The 14800-nt window shown below is 36.5% G+C and overlaps 2 protein-coding genes and 1 non-coding gene across 3 annotated transcripts; 1 reads left to right on the top strand and 2 right to left on the bottom strand.

Annotated features, from left to right (window-relative positions):
* Positions 1 to 7374: 7374 nt before the first annotated feature.
* Positions 7375 to 7458, top strand: TRNAL-CAA (transfer RNA leucine (anticodon CAA)). Its single transcript has one exon. It is a non-coding gene; the product is annotated as a tRNA-Leu (tRNA).
* Positions 7459 to 7551: 93 nt separating this feature from the next.
* LOC127076257 (guanine nucleotide-binding protein subunit gamma 3) lies at positions 7552 to 8788 on the bottom strand. The gene is made up of 5 exons (XM_051017859.1): positions 8380 to 8788; positions 8217 to 8269; positions 8020 to 8064; positions 7899 to 7946; positions 7552 to 7814 (listed from the first exon to the last, which is right to left on the bottom strand). Exons 1-5 carry the CDS (start codon positions 8542 to 8544, stop codon positions 7664 to 7666), a joined length of 462 nt encoding a protein of 153 aa, XP_050873816.1. The 5' UTR covers positions 8545 to 8788; the 3' UTR covers positions 7552 to 7663.
* A 321-nt stretch (positions 8789 to 9109) lies between these two features.
* LOC127076256 (cation/calcium exchanger 4) lies at positions 9110 to 11743 on the bottom strand. Its single transcript, XM_051017858.1, has one exon. The coding sequence runs from the start codon at positions 11267 to 11269 to the stop codon at positions 9311 to 9313; it is 1959 nt and encodes a 652-aa protein (XP_050873815.1). The 5' UTR covers positions 11270 to 11743; the 3' UTR covers positions 9110 to 9310.
* Between the last annotated feature and the right edge of the window lie 3057 nt (positions 11744 to 14800).

The following is a 14800-nucleotide window of genomic DNA, read 5'->3' as shown; positions in this document are numbered from 1 at the left end:
TGCCCAATCAAGATAATTCAAGCTCAACATATAAATGTGGATCCTAACGTTAACATATAAAACATTACAAATGAAGGTACTCTATGTTCACATGACATGAAATTTGGAGATGCAACACAAAAAGGGAAAATATTGATTGTATTTTTTGTTCTATACGGGAACTAAATATGATTGCAAATAGTGGGTTCACGGTCTATTACGGTGGTTTGCAGATTTCGATGTTGTGGAGAGGGGGATGACCTGCAAGATTAGTATTCCAATGCTCAAGTCAGTAAGAGAATGAGAAATGGAGTTTGAATGAAAAATTATTTGAATGCATGTGAAGTGACAGGCTTTCCTCTTTAAATAGGGGAGATGTTTGATAGCCACACGTGTGTGAAACGACTTGGGATGCAGTTATCCGTTGGATTTACTTTGGTTGTTAGTCTGACGTCCCTCTTGAAGGGTTACCTGCGACACAAAGAAAAATGGATATACATGCTCCATATTTAGCCGTTTTGTCACTTTGTAATCGGGCCTTCATTTTCTAGACCTTGCGGGTGTCCTATAACATTTTCCCTCAAACCATTATCTCTACTTTGGAGGGTGAGGATTTTTTATATGCATCATTACTCGAACACGGTATCTATGGACGTGGAGTTCCTAGATGAAATATCATCGTTCTTGGGAATGGGTGCATTAAATGCCTCACTTGGAAGACTCAACGTAACGCTGAGACTGACAGACATGTTTTTTATTCGCTGGCTAGTAATGATATTTCTCCTTCTTTAGATTGCTCAAGTTCTTTCAAATCATTTTTGAGAAAATCTCAACTGTCGGTAATGCGGGGTGACTCATACGGTCCTTGGTGCTTGAAAGGAGTATAAAGGGTCTTCAGAGTGTTAATTTGCCTTTTTTTCTATTAGTGCTTTGCGAAGAGGGTGTTTTGTTCAGTCGTTGAATCAAACTCAAACAATCTTGTTTGTTGACGTTAGTTTTGAATGTTAGATTGATCATTCTCCTGGATCCGAAGTTAACATTTTCTTTGCTCTTGCACCCCTTCATTAAAGCTTCCAAGATAGGGATCACATGAACTTGTTTACTTTGTTTTATCTGGATCAGTTTTGTTTATAATATATTTTAAACACAATGATAATATCAACTTCGACCAAGAAGGATGATAGGGATATTTTAGGCGATTCAGTGGATCCCAACATACTAAGGATTGTCTCCGCCTTTGTTTGTGAAGGTGTATTTGATCAAGCTTTGATAGACATGGATCTCACGATCAATTGAGGGTGTTTTTCCCTGGCGGAGATAAGAAGATTTGCAGCCGATATGACCGATGCACTATCTCTTTTTATGAATTCATATTCTCCTTCATAGGTTACCGTCTTCCTTTCAACGAATTTGAGGTCAACATATTGAATCACTCATCGATCTCCCCTTCACAATTGCATCGAGTGAGTTGGGTGTTCATTTAAGTCTTCCACCACTAGTGCAAGTATAAAGGAGGTAAGCCTTTTGTGACATTATTCTTCCATTTTTTTAAGATTCAGAGTAGCTCTAATTATGAAAACACGTATGGTTTGCTTCTTTTAAGGCAACATATCTGGTATTCTGAAGCTTATTTTGACTCCATGATGGATTTTGATGATTGCATTTTCCTAGTTTCTCCTCTAGTCGAGGAAGAACATGCAAAGATTTGTCACTTGAAATATGGTCCTTCCTCAGTTTGTTCAGTTTCCATAAGTATCGGGCTCAAAGCCACTATTTGATGGGGGTTGGGTTGTATGCTTACAAGAAAGAAGACATTTCCATGGAGGAATTATATTTGAAGAGTTAGGTGGTGTATTTATGTAAGGAACTTGGTTGTATTGGTGGCACTTCAAGAAATTGATCTAAGAAGTGCATTCAAACTCGCTCGTTGGTGGATGCCAAATTAAAAGAAGAAAGGAAGAAAATATTTGGTAAGTGGCATCAGATCAGGGCCTCATTTTCCTTGTTTTGTTTCTTTAAACCTTTTAGGGTGTCTCTTTTTTAAGTGTGTAAATGCAATGAAAAACGAGAATGCCATGCAGCACTCGATGAAAGAGATTTAGACAATTGTTGCTTTTGATGGAATTTTGAGTACCCCTTCTAGTGGGGGAGCCTCCACTTATGGTATTCCTAATGGAATGCCTTTTGGTATAGTTTTGGGCGGATCAATCAGAAAATTGCTCCTCATGTTCGAGTGGAAGTTCGGGATTCTCTCACACAAATCTTGATGGGTGAAGTCTTACCATCTCTACAGTCGGTATGTAAGGGAAGGTTGACATCCACTCCAAAGTAAGAAGATGTTCAGGTTGAGAAACCTCCACAAGAATGTCCTCGACTTAGAATTGTAGAATGGAATGCCTTCGTTCAAGTGGAGTCGAGTCTGGTGTTGTTATCTAGTTCTGGATCGAGAATAGATACAAAATTTCAGTATTCAGTTTATAACGAGGATCATACTTATTTCTCAGTTGTTTATGATGAAACATGGCAAAGGGAATTGGCTGAATCGACTTTCCTTACTCGTTGTGCACTGACTATTTTGGTGTTAAGAGATGTTGGCCACGAATAAGCTTTCTTACCCAACCTCCTTCGGCGGGAAAAGGAGAAACTCAAGTAAGGAGTCAATGATCTTACAATCGAGCGAGATTGAACCAGAGCCTGGTGGATCCTGTTAGTGTTAGTACAAATGGATTGCACTTTGGTGGATCATTAGCATGGAAATAGTTCAAACGTTCATCACGAGTTGTACATGCTCGTAGGGATCTCCTTTCTCTTTGTACTCCTTTATATTTGGAGGTTTTTCTAGTGATTTTGGTATCTTATTTTCTAGGATGTAGACGTAAAGAGGATGCTTATGAGGATTCTTCATTGGCGGTTTCTCTACATGTTCTAGAGTAGGAACATGACTACCTAGTTTTTCTTCGGGACTTGGAAGAAGAGTTTTATGTCCCTTTTGTATGGTGCATAAACACTTCTTTACTTGTGTCTTTAAACTCCATCCCTAAGAAATATCTCAAGTTTCCTAGGCCAGACATTTTAAACTTCTACATCAGTTCCAACTTGACACTTTTATTTTGCTTCGTCTTCACTTGTAATCAGCAAGTCATCCACATACAAGCATATAATGACTCGACCGAGTCTTCTTGCATTGTTTACATACACTTCATGTTTTGAGACGCATTTTGTGAAACCTTCATTGATAAGGAAGCTATCTATTCTCTTATTCCAAGACCTTGGGACTTGCTACAAACCATATAGAGCCTTCATAAATTTGTACACCTTATGTACCTACCCTTTGATTTTGAATCCTGGTGGTTGACTTACATAGACTTCCTCTTCCAAAGTTCAATTCAAAAAAATTTACTTTACATATAGTTGATGTATCTTCCATCCTTTGTATCTTGTGGTCGATACAACAATTCTGATAGTTTCAAATCTTACAACAGGTGCATAGACTTAGACAAAGTCAATACCAGGTTTTTGTAAAAACCCTCTCACCACCAGTCTTGCCTTATGCTTGGAAACTTCACCATTTGACCTTAGTTTCAACTTGAAGACCCAATTCACATCAATTGGCTTTTTGTTGAATTTTTTACAAGCTCTTAGGTCTTATTCTTATCGATTTCCCTGAGTTATTCTTGCATGGATGCCAACCAATTTGAATCATTCATTGCTTGATCCAAATCAATTAGTTCTAATTCAGCCACCATCCTCACTTCTTCTATGAAGTCACCATTTGTATCGATTGCTTGATTTAGAAATCTCTCAAATCCAGTTAGCCTTGTCGGCTCGGTTCTCCTTCTAGTAGATCTTCAAACATTATGCTAAGGTTGTTCTTCATTTCGAATGGTTATGACTTCAATTTGTTGGTCTTCTTCCAGCACAGTTTCGAATGTACTTTCTGATATCGAACTGACCCTGAGGCCAATTCCACCCTTTACTTTTGTCCACTAGAACTTCCCCAGTGATCCCTAGTTTATCATCATTTAGTGAATACAACTTCTATGCATCAGTCGAATGATAACCTATGAGCACCATAGCTTGACTTCGATTACCTAGCTCTTTCCTCAACTGTTTAGGTACATGTTTGAAACACATCGATCCAAAAACTATGAGATGACTAAAATTTGACTTCAGTCTTGTCGAAACCTCACAAGGTGTCTTCTCGACTATCTTCTTGGTTGGACTTCTATTTAAAATGTAAATTATTGTCTAAGCTGCTTCATCCCAGAATCCCTTTGGAATTTCTTTAGCTTTCAACACACTCTTGGTCATGTTCAATATACTTATATTTCTCCTCTCAGATATATCATTGTGTTGAGGTGTATAGGGTGCAATAACCTCATGCTATATACCTTCCTCCTTGTAAAATCTTGAAAAATCTCTAGAGATATATTCACCTCCACCATCCATTCTTAGTTTCTTTAAATTGCATCCAATTTGTTTCTAGACATGCAACTTAAATTTCTTGAACTGTGTGAATACCTCACTCTTTCGTTCAATAAGGTAAATCCACATATATCTAGTGAATCCATCTATGAAAGTTAGGAAATAGAAATTACATCCATTTAACCTTACTTCAAAGGGTCCACACACGTCAAACTAAATAAGCTCCAACTTTTCTCTCGACTTCATGGACAAGTCATGTTTGAATGTTTTCCTAGCCTGCTTTGCTTTACATCATTCCTCGCACACCTGATTTGGTTCTTTTACTTGAGGTAAGCCATACACCATCTTCTTCTTGTTGAGCATACCTAGATCTCTAAAGGTTAGGTGTGCATATAGGTGATTCCATAGCCAGTTCTTGTCTTCAACAACAGTTAAAGAAAGACGTTGATGTTTAACCGTGTTAATCTCTACTTTGAAGGTTCTGTCAATGGTGCCTTCAAGATCATCCTTCCTTTACCATTATACACTTTCATCAGATTTTCTTCAACTTCATGTTATACCCTTTGGAAAGTAATTGACCTATGATTATCAAATTACTTTTCATCAAAGGTACATACAATACATTAGCAATATTGTCCCTCTTACCATCTTTTCTCACCACAACTTTGTTTCCTCTTCTACTTGATTTGACATGCATGCCATGTGCAAACCTAATCACTTTCTTGATTGATTCGTCTAACTTGATAAGCCAGTTTTTATTACCAGTCATGTGGTTACTGCATCCTGAATCCAGGTACCACATATTGATTTGTTCATTATTAGATTGAGTGTTTACCATGTGTATCATATCATCAGATTCGCTTCCTCCAGTATATGCATATTGCACTTCGTCACTATCTTTTGCTTTTGACTTCTTCTTTCTTTGATAATCTCGAGCATAATGACCAAATCCTCGACAGTTTTAATATTGTGTCTCCTTCATGTCAACTTTCTTCCCTAAATACTTATTGCCCATTACTCTCTTGGTTGAATTAGAGTGGTTCTTTAAATTCTTGCTTGACTTCTCATCATTTTCATGATTCTTTCTTTGCTTTGCCTTTTCTTTTTCAGATTTTATGATGAATCTTGCTTACAATGTCTATTCAACCACCTTCTCCCTTTCTTTGTTCCTCTACTTCAGCCTCATCTCATGAGCCTCTAAGGAAGCTTGAAGTTCTTCTAACATCATCTTAGCTAGGTTTTTAGACTCTTCAATAGACACTACAATTTAATCAAAATTTGCAGTCAAAGATCTCAACACTTTCCCAATCTTCTTCAAATCATTGATCGATTCACCACACCTCTTTATCTGGTTCCTGAGTAACATTAATCTTGAGAAGGAATCGACAACCGATTCATCTTCTTTCTTATGTGTTATCTCAAACTACTTTCTCAGCATCTGCAACTTCACCCTATCCAACTTTTCATCTCCTCCGTATAAGTTCTTTAACTTGTCCTACGCTCCTTGGACGTTTCTTCTTCAATGATCTTCTCGAACACGTTAGGATTCATACATTGATGAATCAAGAAAATAGCTTTTCCATCTTTTTTCCTTTGTTCCTTGTGTGCAGTCTTTTGAACATTATTTGCATTCACTTTCAATGTAGGTACTCCATCACTCACGATTTCAGCCACATCTTGAAATCTGAAGACGACCTTCATTTGCGCAATCCACCTCTCGTAGTTCTCTCATTTAAAAACTGGTAGGTTCGCTGAAAAATTGCATTGGTATTATGTTATTGTTTTCCGTTATGGTTTCTATCTAAATCGCAACTGAACTCAATGATACTAATTTGTTGGAACAATTAGGGTTCTCAAGAAGACTGAAGAAGAAGAGAGAGAAACTATATTGTGTAAAAAGGAAAAATACTAAAGTGAAGTTGCTTCTATAATTTACAACGTTATCTATACATATATTGGACACCAAGACATACAATTCACAAACTGCAATATTCGACTCCGTCGAATATTTGATTACACATATTGTATTCGACTCTGCCGAATACAACTATGTCAAATACAACTATCATACTAGACACTGAGTTACATCTTTTAACATAAATCCCTGTATCCTTGCGGCAAAAAAGTTAAGACTTCATTTATATTATTGACACGAAGAATATTAGACGCTGCTTTAATCAATTGAGTATTAATAAAGGAGACAAAAATAATAAAATAAATTTGAATTGTTGAATATTTGATGTGTTATTTTATATGTCTGAGATGTGATTCTTACCTAACAACCAATATTTTCAAATGTATTACTATTGACAAATTTTTTGAAATTTTCAAGAGTCAAGACTTACTATTATATTTATATTTTAACCACCTTGAATATTTGGCCAATTGAGACAGTCTGAATATTTCTTTTTTGTAATTAGAAGTTTTAGGAGAGTTCAAGTGATATTATTTATAAATTTGTATGCTTATGAATAATAACTCTATATTTTTAATATTTCCTAATTTTGTTTACTATTTACTTTTAATATGCAAGTTAGCACAAACTGTAACATATAAACGACGCAAAGGAGTCTTCAATCAATAGAAAATTAATTTCTCAATATTACAAGCAATTTGATTTTATATTTTAAGTGATAGAGCAAATCTATATAAATTTATAAATACTAGTACTTTTTAAGTTTATTTTCTGCTTTGACTTGTTGCTTTTTTATTATCAATTGAGAATAAATATATATGTTTACCTTATCATATTAAATATCACTCATCATTAATTTTTTATATTTACGATTTTTCTTTGAGGTTTTCATTCAATCAAACAAAGCTAAAGTTATTTTTTCTTCGTTTCAGCTTTCTCTTCTAACTACAGCTAAACTCAGTTTTCTTTTGTCTTTCTTTCCATGTTCATTCATTAACAAGTAAGAGAGCTATTATTTGAGTACTTAATATATAACCTGAAACTTTGAAGCATAAGTCAGGATGGCCGAGTGGTCTAAGGCGCCAGACTCAAGTTCTGGTCTTCGAAAGAGGGCGTGGGTTCAAATCCCACTTCTGACAAATTTAAATTTTTTTTTGGTTTTATTTTCAATTTTTTTTGTTTGGAAAATGAGGCTGTATGTTTTTCTTTCTTGAGCTTGTGAGATTTTTCAGTTATTCATAAAATGTATATAACAATACCCAATAATTCAAACAATCAAAACATAGATCCATACTTTACAAAGAATAACACAACAACATCAAACACAAGATGTGTGTAACAACTTCAAAACTTAGCAACAATTTTGGACAATCTAGTACTCTTCAAGCAACTGCTGCCAAAACATTTGAAGTTTGATGATGAACAGCATGAACAACAACCTCTTGCAACTTTCTTATGAAGATAGCATTTGCAGGAACAGCATATCCATGGAAGACTAATAAAAAAGAAAAAAAAAATTCAAAAGCATGTGAAAGAAATATTCCAAAATGAAACGGTTAGATAGACAAAAACTGAGTACCTAATCTGCTTCTTGAAGTAATGAGATTCAGAGATTGTGTGCTTTCCTCTGCATCAATAAGAGTTATAGCATAAATTAATTGATAATTTAAAGATTAAGAGAAAAAGTTGGTGATTCATACGTGAGTGTGAAGGGATCTGAAATTGAGCCTACAAAATCATCAAGCCTGTTAAGGAAAATGTTGATTTTCAAATTAGCATAAATATAAAAAATACTTAACTCTAATAATACATATCTGATAGGTCTTTTAATTTTCAACCTTAGTGATTATGTAATATAATATAATATAATATTTACATGAAAGGGTTAAGGCCTTACTCTTTGCAGCATGTTGAAGCTGAGTGAAGACCTTCTAGTGATTTTAACTCTTCCTGAGAGCAATATAAATATCAAAATCATTACTATGATTATCCAGTTAAATCAAACCGGCATAGACACAAACACCGGATACACGTTATATAAGTTAATATTAGACATGCACCTGAAGCAAATTTATTTCTCTTTCCAAAGCTTGAATCTTTACGATCTGTTTTCTCTTCCCATGAAAATCTACAAACCCTGGAAGTGGTGATTTGGGAATCATTTGTTTCTCCAATGAAGGTTTTGATGTTAAGGACATTGAAGAAAAGTTGTATTCACCATCCATTTGAATTTTCTACAACAATGGCTATGGCTAGAGAGTAAATAAAATTTGAAACTTTATGGTTGGTTAGTGGAAAGATAGAAACTTGAGAAATGGGCTAACTTTGTACTTGCACATGAGCACTTAAAATTGGATTGATTGAGATTTTACTGAGAAAGTGAGAAAAGGGTAACAAAGCACACGTGACTGTCATGTAGGAAAGTGGAAACTGGAAAAAAGAAAGAGTTTTCAGATTTTGCTTTTTTTGTTTTTGTTAAAAGAAGGTTTGAAAAATCTGATAATAGAGGGACATATAGTCAAATTGGGAATTATAAAATGGTAGAATTGTTATTTTTAGATGAAAGTGTCAGAGATGCTCTGCAGTATCGAAGTTGCTGAAAGATGTAATGTGACAACACCTATTAGAGCCATGCAAATGGTAATTGATTTATTACTATAAACTAGATAAAACTAGATAAAACTACATTCAATGGTTTCATCACTATGCTAACTTTTTTGGAGAGAAAATTGTTTAGAATATGTTTTGTTATGGTTCATGATCCTTATGTTACTTTCTTGTTGCTAAATATCAACACAAAATTTAAACAATTTTTCAACAAAGTGTTTGAATATACAACAATGGTAACACATTCATACTACAACTGACTGATTTTCTAGTTCCTGAACTTTCTGTCCTATATTATCAGCTATCTGCATGACAGAAATTACAGCTCATGGCTCAAAGGGCCGGGATCATTATGATTACAACGTAGATCGGTCGCTAAAAAGTCTAACTTAAACCGGCAATTGTTAATAGCCCCAAAGAAGTACATACTCTGAAAGAAAGAAAAAGCATATAAAGGATGATGAGACCCATTCCAAACATTCTGCTAGGATGCATGTTGTTGCGCGGTAAAACAACAAGTGCCCATAGGAGTCCTGTGATAAGAAATCCCATTGTGTAGAATAAGCTACTGTCTTTAGGCACCACGTACAAACAAGGTTTCTTTGACCACGCGCCAAGCAGCAATGAGATTCCCAAACCAACAAGTGTGTTGAACATAGGACCTGCATAGGATCCAGATAGAGCTATCTGAACACCATCATCTCCATCTAATGCCAATGCAACATTGGACATTAAATCTCCCATTGAATTTCCCCATGCTAATACGGTTAATCCAAGAATCGATGGATTAATTCCAAAAATTACACCAAAAGCTACTAATAGAGCCACAAGCTCATTTGCTATTATGTAGAACCAAACTATGCTCATGACAAATCCTCCGAGAACCCACGGAATCAAATACTGGGACGGTGGACAATCAGACACTGTATATTTATACGCAAGAATACCAAGTGTGCTTCCAACAGAAATGCCAAAACAATAAGCAAGTATAATACTCGTTTTACTCACATTATCTTGGGTGCTCCACAAAAAGGCCAGGAGAATGGGAGCCAATGAAGCACTGGCCACGGCAAAGAACTTTGACCATACTTCCACATGAACCATTGGAATTGTTAGCCGTCTAGGAACTGCTAGTGGCATCTCCATGAGTAAAAAAAGCTTTGAAACAGAGAAGGACGACCTGGTGTTTTCTGTGGATCCATCACTCCATCCCCAAGGAGGCCTCTCATCATCTGAAAAATTGATTTTATTTGCTTGGTTTGAGTATATTGCCACATTTGAAGACCACATCCACTGAGGCAGGGAAGGAGGGAGACGGGGAGGATCACTCTCAGTGTCTAAGTCAAGCAAAGAGCTATATATTGTCGTATCCTCTTCAGTACCAACAGAGAATACACTTCCTTGGACAGGAAGCAAAGGTGTCACAGCATCCAATTTCAGCATCCGTGCATGTTTCCGCAATAGCTCGTTGGCAGCAACAATGAATGCATAAACAACATAAATCGATACAAAGGCAATGGCTGCCCCAATACCTATCTTACCAACAAACAAAATCAAAAGCAGCATAAAAAGGGTGAACAGAAAGAAACTCAGGTCCCTTACAAAGCATCGTTGATCAATTTGAACCTTCCTGTCTGCAACACAAAGAGAAACAACTCCAACAACAACAGTGGTAACAAACAGAGCACCGCCTAATACACTGTTAAGACCAACTTCACCTGTATCAGTCCCAACAAACGACGCTATACTGGCAAACACATCGGGTGCACCATTTCCAAGTGGAAGCAAAACAACACCAGCCACAGTTGGAGGCAACTTCAAGAGCTCTGAGAGATGCTCAAGAGAAGGACAAAAATAATCTGCTGCAGTATTACCCAAGAGATAAAACAAAGCAGCAAGCCAAACACCCAATACTAGATAACCAAGAACCCTGAAACTTTGACATTTACAAAAGAAAAACCTCAAGTAATCAATGTATCCTTCAGAAGTACACTGCGGATTGACCTTTAAGAATTCACAAGGGCTATCATAACCATCGTGGTGGAGCAATCCAACACACAGTCCAGGTTTAATCACACCCAAATCATTCTCAGCAGCTACACTTGAAGTGTTAGCACTAATCTCACCCATTCTACGGTGAATCACAGAAACCCCATCCTTCAAAATTGAATTTTGAGGCAAACCATGATGATTAACCAAATATGCGGATTGTCTAAGAAGCGGATTACGAATTATATCTTCCCTATTGTAAAAAAAGAAGAAAACAACCATAGCACACAAACCATTGAAAACCCCGTGAAGTTTTCTGCGCCTTAAACCCAATAGCCCATTCAGCGCCTTCATTTCCAATCTCCTATCAACACCACAATCGTTCACGGATGGAATCTCAGCTCCCAATTACTTGAAAATCGTCTAGGGTTTCGGTTTCTTGAACGCGAAACGAAACCCTAAGAATTATAACCAACACAATTTGAAGCAGATTTTGATGGGGAAAATCTTGCATTACAAATAATTGGCATGAAAATTAAGGAAATTTGAAACTTACCCGGTGAATCGAACAAAAAAAGTATCGATTTAGGGTTTTCGATGTGGCACTTTGTAGTACTTGACAATGGGAAATTAGAACATCGATTTGGGAATTTCAGTATTTGAATTTACACGACGAAACTTCTTCAGAGCTTCGAGATTACAACGATAACTTGGTTCGATGTGATTTGGAATTTAGAAAAAGGCCATTTTCACACGTTAAATTTTGTTTCTTTCTTGATGAACAAAATTTGGTTCCTCTTTTCTTTTCCTTTTTTACTTTTGTTATAATAAGGAAGTAGTGTAATTTTGACTTAAAATATTTAATTTCACTTGTTTTTTAAGTATATACTAGATTAATTTAACTTGCTAGTAACTGTTTTTTTTTTTTTGGACATAAACTCAACCAGAATAAATGATTGTTTTATTATTATATCTTTTTTTTACAAAATCTTTATTACTACTTTAGTTTCATAATTGATAATTCGCTTTATAACTCTGACAATTTTTTGTTGAGGCTGACTGGAGGTTTCGACAATCTTGGGTTGTTTCTTCCTCTTCCTAAGAGTCAGATATAGGACGGGGGGATAAATCCTCTTCGTAGGATTCTATTATCACAGAAGCCGGCGCTGCTTTTGTTCTGATTTTTTGAGGAGTAGGGGGAGGTTTTCGAGCATCCTGAATATAAGATCGAAGTGTTAGAGATACCATTATACATAGAAAAAAGTAATGGGTAGAGTAAAGATGTACCTTGATAGTCTTGCTGCCACCCTTAGTTTTTTCTTCGACCAACTTTTTGGTTGTTGGTTTCCTGGGTGGAACTCTGATAGCTAGAAGAAATAAAATGAAGCAATTACTACAAGTCAAGAGAAAATATCTTAATAAGATATATGATTCGAAAAGGCATTTCACCCCACACCTTCATATATATCTGATTCGATGCGAACATCTTCGATTCCTATATGAAGATGCCCTTTGAAACTGTCTAAAGTATGCTTAGTCGCAACTACTCGTTGGGCTTTTTTATGTGGCTGCTATCGAAGGATTTTTATTGAATCCCCACGGATGAACCAGTCTGGGAATGGAGGGGCAAGGGCCACTCCAGAATTAGCGTTTAGCAGTCGAGGAAACTTAAGAGGATGCATTTTGAGAGACACTTCGTAACGTTTCTCAGGGGGAACATACGAAGGGATTTTTAAACTCTCCATTTTCTTCGAAAATTTTTCCTTCAGAGTAACAGTTGCCTCAAGAATGGTTCGACTAAGATCATCAGGCTTATAGGTAGTTTCAAAGTAATTTTGGAATGCCTGAATTTCTTTGATGTGTGTGTAAGTACCTTTTTTGGTTTTTTCCTGCATAGAGAGGAAAGCTTTAATAATATGCTGAGTAAATGCAGAAACATCATAGAATTCTTCAGCATAATATTTTGACCACCACTTCTCAAACTCTAAAGTGCAGAGAAAGCATGGCTCAAATTTAACTGGAGCGAGGTGCGTTCAACCAGTATATCGAGTTATTTGTTTGACAACAATGGTTTCGTTGTGGATTACGTTGTACAGGAGGAGGTTGCTCTTCTTGTCATAAAGACACTTTGGGAGAGTCTGAGCTAGTACAAACTATCAGGCCACCAGGTTGGGTTGATAAGTAATTAAGGTAACTTGGGTCTTCGACGGATGTAACCTGAGGGTTATGAGTTTTGGGGTTAAAAAGGCTTCCCAAAGCAAAAGAGATTTTGTCTCTTGTTTTTTGGAGAGAGATGTAAAAGGTCTTCTGAACCATGTTGGACCATATTTTCTGGATGCAAAGGGGGCCATGTTCGACGTGAATTCATAGCGTCTTACAAACATCATAATGTAGCTCAATAATCTAGTTCTAAGGGATTGTCTTTCGTCATTTGGTGTCAGCTGAGTCAATCGAACTCCTTCAACCCTTCTATTCTTCACTTCTTCGGAATCTTCGTTGACAAGGCCTTTGTTGGGAAGGCTTTCCTCGAAGGTGGCATTTAACTAGAGTTGTAGTAGCCAAAAGGTCCCAGAAAGGAGGAGATTTCCTTTCTCTCCTAGATTTTTGAGTTGAGTAACTTCGTCGCTTAAAGATTCATAGAGGTTAGCCAAGATCTTTTTGCTTAAACAAACATCATGACCATCATGTAATTGGTTCGCCATAGTAAGGTACTTCTTGGTGACCTGTAGTGACTTCGAGCAGAACACGCAATGGGATAACCATAAAGCCAAAAAGGCAATATGTTCCACGTCAGAGACAATTTCGATGTCCTTGTGATGATAATGGGCTATATGGGTCGAATAAGAAGCCCTAGAAGTAGAAAAGGTAATGGAATCCTCAGAGCCTATCTATGGGTCGTAAGTATGTCCAGTCGGTTTTAGCACTGTGATAGCGATTACGTCGAAAAGAGTATGGGTAACCATTCCACAAGGAAGATGGAAAGTGTAGTGGGTGTTATTTCAGAAGTATAAGGAAGAGACTAATAAAGATGAACTATACTTTAATCCTACCTTCGACAACATGATTAAATCATAGATCCCCATGTCTTTCCAGGTTTGAGCTTTGGCTTTCTCTATTTTGTTTATCCAGTTTATATAATCAGTTGGGTCTTTGAATGAAGGAGTTGCACGAAAAATCCTAAAACCATTATTCATGAACCTAAGGTTTATAGGTTTATTTGTTGACGATTGAGGCTCCTCAATAGTGTTAGCCCTAAGTTTTTTGGATTGTCCTATGGGTTTGCAATTATGGTAAGAGGGGAAGAAATCCCTAAGTTTGCTAGGGTCAGCATTTAAATCAGGCAAAGGTCCAAGCAAAGCATTAGTTTTTCCAGAGACAGTAACAGGAATAAGTACTTGAGATTCATAGATTTTTCGTTGTTCTTTCGTCTTGAGTTCAAGGATGTATTGTTGGTTGCCTCTCATTACTAGACCAGGGAGCGTAGCGAAGGGAGGAAGATCTGAAATCTTTTTTGGAATATTCGTGGACTTGATAAAGACTTTGGCAATTTTGGTGGTATCTTTGGAAGTTTTGCTGGAAGTAGCCATTGTTGTTAAAAGTTTGAAGAAAATTTGGGTTTTGTTTTGAGTTTTTGGAAGAAGTTAAAAAGTTTGAGTGCTTAAGGGTTTTTCAGGAAGCGTAAAAAGAGAAATGAGTAAGAAGTGCACTTTTTATAAGTTTTTTCTGGAAGAGAAACAATTCAAATTAGCATTAGTGGTGGACAAGTGAGTGGGACACGTTTCTCCCCAGGATTACATAGTGGAACGACAGTAATTAATGTTTAATCCCACGATCTCCTAGAGTCTAGGAAACGTGATGATTAAAAAAGATTCAGGTATAGGCGGA

Source organism: Lathyrus oleraceus, chromosome 4, assembly GCF_024323335.1.
Source record: "Lathyrus oleraceus cultivar Zhongwan6 chromosome 4, CAAS_Psat_ZW6_1.0, whole genome shotgun sequence".
Lineage (NCBI taxonomy): Eukaryota > Viridiplantae > Streptophyta > Magnoliopsida > Fabales > Fabaceae > Lathyrus > Lathyrus oleraceus.
Note: the sequence above shows the minus strand (reverse complement) of the source record. Positions and strands in the feature narration are given on the sequence as shown.